Source organism: Corythoichthys intestinalis, chromosome 10 (genome assembly GCF_030265065.1).
Source record: "Corythoichthys intestinalis isolate RoL2023-P3 chromosome 10, ASM3026506v1, whole genome shotgun sequence".
In the NCBI taxonomy this organism is placed as follows: domain Eukaryota; kingdom Metazoa; phylum Chordata; class Actinopteri; order Syngnathiformes; family Syngnathidae; genus Corythoichthys; species Corythoichthys intestinalis.
Genome location: NC_080404.1, coordinates 28,486,953 through 28,495,176, shown reverse-complemented (window position 1 = coordinate 28,495,176; position 8,224 = coordinate 28,486,953). Strand labels below are relative to the sequence as shown.

The window sequence follows — 8,224 nt, the reverse complement described above, 5'->3', positions numbered from 1 at the left end:
GTATCGAAATATGATTTTAAAAAATGTATGTAACGCCAAAGATAACTTTTATTTCACTCATCTGAGTCAAAAATATTGCGGACATGACTTAAAAAATAATAATAAAAAACAAACAAAAAAAAACATTAGACACCATTTTTGTCTTTTCGTCATTCTTTGATATGGGAGAAATTGCACCACATTGAAAGTAATTTTCCTACCACAAGAGGGCGGATGGAGAATAGTTAAGTGCCCCCCACCCGCCACCACAGCACAATCATTGTGGCCTCCACATGAGGACAGCACAATGAATAGATTCAGCACTACAATGCACAATTTCACTGTTTATTTGATCCACATAATAAATAGAGATAATCCAAAGCAAGGACACCAGACTGGAACGTAGGCAAAAATAGCTTAGGATGTGAAACAGCTTTGAATGGTGTATACTGTATATTGGAAAACAGTGGAGAGTAGGTCTGCTTACAAGAACACATTGGAAAAGAAGCCTACATGTACTATACTGTGCAAATATGTATATATATATAAAAAAGAAAAATAAACCACACACAGTTAACGTGAAAACACACACATACAAAGAGAGCCTCTGGATGAACATCTAAAAATGGGCCAAGTAATCAGTGCGCTTCTTTAGACGGCATCACCAAAATACCCGAGCACCCCATTTTAACCCCAATGGAGCCAAGATGTGATTACTTAACAATTCTGCACAATGAATCGATTATTTTGCCCATTTCTAGGGTGTAACCATGAAAACGTATAAGATTTAGTTGTCTGTTTAAAACATTTTTTTTTTAAATGAATACAGCAAAACGACTCCAAAAAACATTGCTGTGCCTCAGAGACTGGTGTGCTAGTGTTAGCTAATTGAGCTTGAAGAAACATTTCACTTCAAACTGTTAAATCAAATACAACTGCTGCAACAAACACAAACATACATATTTAGCATCAACACACTCTTATTAATAACGTTGGCCCAATAGTATAATTGCCGCAACATCAATCGAGAAAAAAATAGAAATCTGTGTAGATTCTCAGTTGAAGTCATTGTCCACGAAGTTGAATCTAGGTGTGTAATGAAGGCCCCGATATCGAATCAAATCTTGGCAAACTTTGTAATATCAGCAAATATTACATCACTGTCCAAAGAATCGATTTTCTCGTCATCAAACTGGCGATTCACACCCTTAGTTCAGTCATTGCAAATGGATTGTTCTTTAATGTTTGTTGCTTTCCAAAATAGGCAATTATGCTATTGGGTGTAGTTTCAGTTAGTCCTAAAACTGTCCGGGATCGACACACGGAAAATCAAAACGTGGGTGGGCTTGAGAATGACACTGGTAAAACAAGAACCGAGTTAAATCCAGTGTTAAGAGAGTGTAAGAACCACACAGCTTATGTATTTTCAGATCATTAGAGAGGCCAAGTGCAGTCCTCTTTGTGTTTTGTGATCCCTAAACGGTCCCTTTTTTTTTTCTTGGCACTTAGTGGTTTAAGCGGCGCGTCCATGAAAAGCCCCACGCAGCTTGAAAATTCTGAAAACACAAAAATGAGACCCTTTTTTCACTGAGAAAACAGACCACTTTCGAACTCATTTGCACTTGCGCTACTGGTATTAACTAATGTAGTGGGATGCTAACAAAGGGAAGTTTTAATTTATTCATTGTGCTCGCATGAAAGAGTTTTGACCGAAAATTTGACACTGAAAACTATAGGTCAAAAATTGTTAAGATGTTTAGAAGAAGTTTACCACCGAATAGTGTGAAGAACATTAGTCTTCATGTGATGGCATAACCAAAACATGGCGAAAAGCATAGAACATGTGAATTTTAAAATGAACAAAGGATTAATCAACCAACCAATTTGAATAATATCAATGATAAGCACTTGTTTTATAGTAGTTTTTGTTTTCTTTCAACTATTTTGACTCCATTATTGAATAGAAGTAGCGAGTAGTCACGGCAACTTAAGATGGGCCGAGCTGAAGTGGTCTGAAGTGACACTTAAAGGGATCCATTAGTCATTTAGCTTGAAGAATAAATACAGTGAATAAATGAGTGGTTGGACTGCAGGTGAAGACTGGGTCATATTTGGCTCACGAGTTCAGAGGATGACCCGACTTTTTAATGTGTGTTAGCACCGACAGCACCAGTAAGGGAGGAGCTTATAAGTTCAGCGACGGCCACGTCGTCTCCACGGAAAAGCTTCCTCGTTGCGTCTGCCGTTTAACAAGTCCTGCTCAGACCTCGCTCACCGGGAGGTCGGCGTCATCCAGGTCCAAGGGCGGCTCGGGCACGTGCGGCTCCATAGCACTCCGCCGGCGCCACGGCGACTCCTCGGCGCACGGGCTCACTTTGCCAGCCGCGCCTCCTGCAGCGAGAGGCGGGCTGGCGTGCGGCTGCGAGCAGGCCGGGGCAGCAGGCTCATGAAGTGCTCGCTGTCCCACGCCAGGCTGCGAGCGTGGGCCGCACGCGACGACGGCCCCGGCATTGCCCCAATCTGGCTGGCGGGGTGGCGCGGCGGATACGGGCGAGCGAGGGACGGGGGGGCCCGCGGGACTGCGGTAGAATGTGGAGCGGCCGCTGTGCTCCTGTGCAAAACAAGCACACAATATAACTAAAATATGCAGGCACTTTACGGACGTTAAAACTTAAAAAGCTGTTTGAAAAATGAGACCAGCCTGTGAGGCCTGGATGAAGCTTTAGCAGTATTGATGCATCAGGCTGAGGGGGGCGTAGCATTGTTAGAGTGAAGATGGTGGAAGTAGCACAAGTAGTAGTAGCAGAAGTAGTAGTGGAAGGAGTGGAGAGTCAGCGGGTTTTTAGTTTGGTAGTCGGGACATGTTGCAGAAGTGGAAGTAGAAGTAGTAGTAGAAGAAGAAGAAAGCCTTAGGAGGCCTCAGTGCTCAGCAGCTTGTCGCTCTCAGATTTCAGTCTCTGGAAACACACAGCACACGCATCAGTGGACAGAGCCTGGCGGTAGTGGTTAGCTGGACAAATACTGTTTACAAAGACGCTAATGTGTCACATGTAACTACGCAAGCGCCGCGGAACGTGCACACGTGCAGATTTTGGCAGTTTAAAAAACATTCGGAGGGCTCCCAACACGTCAGAATGGACTGAATTCAACGGAACGTTCTTCAGGAACATGTCAACTAGGAGTTGGAACCTCTTGGTACCTCACGATACGATACGCGATACAAAGCTCGCGGTAACGATGATCTGACGATATGGTGATACAATGATTATCAATACATTGGATGGGAAATCATTCTAGGATATCCTACAAACAACTAATAAACAGAAAAACAACCTTCTGCTGTGAATTGGAATGAGTTTATCACTAGTAGACGTCCAATCCATTTGAAGCGGGAGGGTGGCAACGAATGAACATTCGTTCATTCGCTGCCATCCCTCCCACTTCAAACAGATTGAACAACTATGGCCGTCAGTGGCAGCCGATTCCAGGCAATGAAGTAATTTTGGGCTATTTAAGGTCATTTACCTGTTGATTTTCAGTTATTTTATTTTGATTTTGGGGTATTTTATGGGTCACTTCCTGTTCTATAACTCAAAATAAACAATTCATGTTTATTTTGAGTTATAGAACAGGAAGTGACCTGGGAATCACCCTAATAAATAGGCAGTGACTCAAACTCAACCTAAAATGAACAGCAAGTGATCTGTAAATGCCCTGAAAATCGGACAGAATAACTGTGAATGCTCTGGTTCCGAATGAACGAACGTTCCCAGTCTAAATGGATTGGGCGTCGAGCACCGTCAGTGCAGCCTAAAGGCCCAAGTACACCGCATGCGTGATCGTTGCGTTTCCGGTCCGACTCCGGTAAAAAATAGCGCCGGAGCCAATCCGTTCCCATTATATCCTATTGTTCAACGTATACCGGCCGCGTCAGTGCTCCGGATTGACTGCGGACCAACTCCGGCGTGCCGCATGCCCGCCGGATGGTATAGGCTATTTTCTATTTTTGCGGACACGCATCCGACAAAATGGGCGGAGCTGGGCCTGGACGTAACAGCCCAGGTGCCTAATCACGGTTTAAACACGAGCGAAGATGGATGATGAGCGCTTCATCATGGAGGTGGAAACCCACAAAATCATTTATGATGCAGCAGATCCTTTCTAAGAGGACAATATAAAAAAGGAAGCTGCAAGGTGTCCTATTATGTGTGTTTTTCTGTCCTGATCTCATCATGATGCAGCCATGTCTGTCTCTTAATTCCAGATTAACTAAAATATCAATATGCAAAGAAAATATGTGCTCTCTCTCTGCTTCTCTGATGAGTATAGACGCCGTGTGTTTTTCGTTGTTTTAAATGGCACATTATCGCGCGCGATCACGCGAGAGCTCACGGGGGGGACGAGGTTGGCGGACCACAGCCTTGCAGCAACTGGTATGATTTGCCTGTTTTTGACGGACTGCGTGGCACGCAGGCAACACTGAACCGGACCGGAACCGCAACGATCACGCATGCAGTGTACTTGGGCCTTTAGAGTTCACTTAGACGAGTGTTGGGCACGTTACTTTAAAAAAGTAATTAGTTATAGTTAATCACTACTTCTTCCAAAAAGTAACTGAGTAAGTAACTGAATTACTCTATAGTAAAAGTAACTAGTTACCAGGGAAAGTAACTATTTCCGTTACTTTAAAAAGAAGTTGTTGTATGTCAAAGAATTTGAAATTTTCTGAGCAGTATTCGAGTCAGTTGAATAGAGAAGAATAGACACGTAGTTGTGTTATAGAACCTTGTAATATTTATTGCACCTCACCAGCAACAGATTTATCCTACACTTGAAGTGCAACAAAAATAAACAGATTTGAATTGCTTACCACAGATGTCGACAAAAGCTTTGCCCCGGGACATAAATTACACTTTATTTGCACTTTCTTTCCTTAAATTTCGACCAACTTGAAATAGTGTTTATATCTCCACCTCGTAAGGGACAAATTTTCCTCTGAATGCTATGCCATCGTATCCCTCTGCATCTGTTTTGCGTGTGTGTGTGTTTGCCGCACGCGCTGTTCCGGTTTGTGTGTGAAAACACCGGCTCTGAAGTACGTGCGCTATTAGGCTCGAGCGTTTACATCACAGAATGGGGGATCACGTGAGATTTGACAACAACGTAACCATATTGGAAGCAGCTCTGGCTCGCGGGACATTAAACTTTAACTTGCCAGTTCGATAAAGAGACAAACTTGTTACTAAGGCGAAGAAAAGATATGTGATCAAATTTAAGGATGTGAACAATCTTGACCCTTATGAGCAAGCCGAAGACAAATGGAGTAAAGATGTCGACGGGCTTCCACAATTACGCGAAATGGACATTCTGCTCTATTTATTGTTTGGTGTATGTTACAAACTCATCAACGATTCCGAAATTACAAATCGCTACAAAGCTACGAACAGTTTTGCTGTGGATGGGTGCAGGACCTGCACATTATGACCGTATCAAACGGCAACGCCATTGTTCTGGCAAAGGTAGGCTATGTGTGTTTACTATTTTCATTGCCATGGACCTGAACGCACCCCAAGTCTTGGATGACAAATAAACAGAGCAGAGTAGACTCGCTACAGCTGGTAATTTCTTCAATTTATTCAGAGTAAGTAACGCACCGCTTTTGACCGTGAGTAATGGTAACGGCGCTGTAACGGCGGAAAAAATAATTAGTTAGATTACCCCGTTACTGAAAAAATAACGCCGTTATGTAACGGCGTTATTTATAACGGCGTTATTCCCGATACTGACTGAGACACTATTATTGTGCAAAATTTTGGTAGCAACTTGTTGGTTCCTTTTTATTATTATTCTTTTTTTTTTATACATTGACACCTTTTTAAAACAATATCTCGATTCTTGGCAGACGCATATCGATTACCTTTTGGGATACAAATTATCCGATATGTCACATCCCTAATGTCAACATATGTAGATTATCTCCATCAAGTATGTTATTGATATGTAAAAACAGATGTGTATTTTAAAAACGGTATTGGATCTTCAATTGTAAGAAACTTAAAAAAAAAAAAAAAAAAAAAAAAGATCAAAATATACTTTTAGAACAAACTTTTGCATCGCCTCTTCGGTCTTTGATAAAACTGTCACAATACTTAACCTGTTAAATGGGCACCTGTTTCTCTCATTGGCTGTTGACAAAAAAATCAAGTATAAAATTCATAAATTCCGTAAATGTGTAGGAATCCTGTCGAATTAAAAGCAGTAATACTATGGCAGAAAGTGAGCCAGCCATCTTGAAGTATTCTTGGACTGCAATGAAAACCAGTAACTCGTAAACCATGGATCTCTTGAATATAAACAAAACACAAGCGTAGTATTCATGATGTTAGTATACAATTTGTGTTAAGTAAGGCGTGTTAGCTCGACGAGGGAAACGGTACTGTTGCATTTACGGGAACAGGGTGGCTGGGAGAAAAAGACATACAGGCTTCGAACAGGAGGGAGGAGGAGACACAAGCAGGAAGTCACACATCTAAGACAGGTGCACAGCTGCAACAGGCTGCAGAGAGAACAGAGGGCAACGAAGGAAGGGGAAAGAGAGAGAGAGAGAGAGAGAGAGAGAGAGAGAGAGAGAGAGAGAGAGAGAGAGAGAGAGAGAGAGAGGGGGAAAGAAATAAAAAGATGTGAAGGACTCACAGAGTGCAGGAGAGTCAAGTTCATGTCGCAAGTGTGTGATGGCATGTGCTTGCTTTTTTTCTCCTTTTTTAGCAAATCACGGCAAGTCAAAAAGAGGGACGCAAGTGTAGCCAAGGGTTAGATGTACCGACTTTGCTGCATGTGTACCATGCTTGTGGCTAAATTAACACAGCCGGTAGCAAGGCGACAAAACGTAAAGCGAGGAGCATGAAAAAATGGCAGCGGGAGATATCAGGAGAAGAGGGAAAGGAGAGCTTGTTGTGCTATCAGCCATATTCAGGGTGTGCTCGGGTTTATTTAGGGGAAGGGGTAAAAAAGGAGGGACTCAGATGTGACGTGATGAGATCTGATCCACTCTAAAGGAGGAAGGGGCTGGCCAGTGAGTAGAAAACAGTGTTGAAATCAAATAAAAACGGACAGGGAGGGTTGTTGTTGTCTTTTTTTTTGTTTTTTTTTTATTAGACGAGCTGACGTACGTGCTGCTGCACTCCCCAATTCGAGACGTATACCTCTGTATACAGGGGTTCGACAGCCGTCTGGCCTGCCGCATCTGCAACAACACAGCGCAAAGCAGGGTTAGAGCAGATGGGCCGTACGCCCAAAGGGAGAGGGGGAAGGAGGGGGACGAAAAGGATGCAAGAGAGAGAGGGAGGGAGACAAGAAGACAACAGGTGGCTGAGGAGGGAGGTGGAGGGAACAGCTGTGTCACCTCATCCGACACACGTGTGGAAACAAACAACAACGGGACAGAGCCACTGCCTTCCCTCGCTGCTGACACGAGGCTCCTTCCATACTCTTGATTATTTAAGTCATGTGGCATGCAGTGAGGGAATTTTGAGGCGTCAGTAACAAGTCATTACATTCACTGCATGCTCAATACATCTAAAGTAAGTTTTTTTTTAATTTTTTTAAAGCTCTTTCCCAATCCATCAAACAGCACAGTGAACCCCCACACCAGTCAAGAACTCACTTAGTCACAAATTTTGGAAGTAACCAACAACTATCTGAAAAGGAATAAGCTCACATACTGCATTCACATTTTGTTTTTAAGAACGAGCTCGTACATTACGCATACTGGACATTAAAATACAACTATGGCAGAAAACACAGACAAGACTAATAATGCAGTTTCTGCTCTTGCACCCTTCTTTAAAAACATAGCTGTATTTTAACTGTTGTGTTTGATAGAACAATATGTCTATATGCTGCCATAGCAGATTCATGGCGCATTAAGCCCCCAAACCATTTTTAATTTGTCCGTTTTACCCTGGAAATCCCCGTTTACAGACATCGCGCAACCGCTTTTGTTTCAACCCAGCCATAAAAAGAAGGTAAGTAATTATATTTATTATTCAAAATGTCTGTCATTTTTAGCTCAGAATCCTTAATTGATGTCTAATATTTCGTTTAAAAAAAAAAAACGATTAAAAAAAAAATTCTCGCATATTTTAAACAAATTACGTCACAATGAAAAAATTGGCGTCTGTCACTGATATCTACCTCATAACTATCGCTTAATTGTATTTTTTTAGTTACTGTCGCATTTTCCACA

General features: G+C 42.3%; 1 protein-coding gene across 9 annotated transcripts in view; it reads right to left on the bottom strand.

Moving 5' to 3' along the window:
* Window positions 1-310: 310 nt before the first annotated feature.
* Window positions 311-8,224, bottom strand: part of LOC130922757 (pleckstrin homology domain-containing family A member 1-like) — a 40,841-nt gene continuing 32,927 nt past the window's right edge. For 4 of the 9 annotated variants that reach the window (XM_057847739.1, XM_057847738.1, XM_057847737.1 and 1 more), the window contains exon 12: window positions 311-2,590. In XM_057847739.1, coding sequence (XP_057703722.1) covers window positions 2,240-2,590 — 351 coding nt within the window. In that variant the 3' untranslated portion in view covers window positions 311-2,239. The other 5 variants (XM_057847741.1, XM_057847743.1, XM_057847746.1 and 2 more) reach the window with 4 other exon arrangements.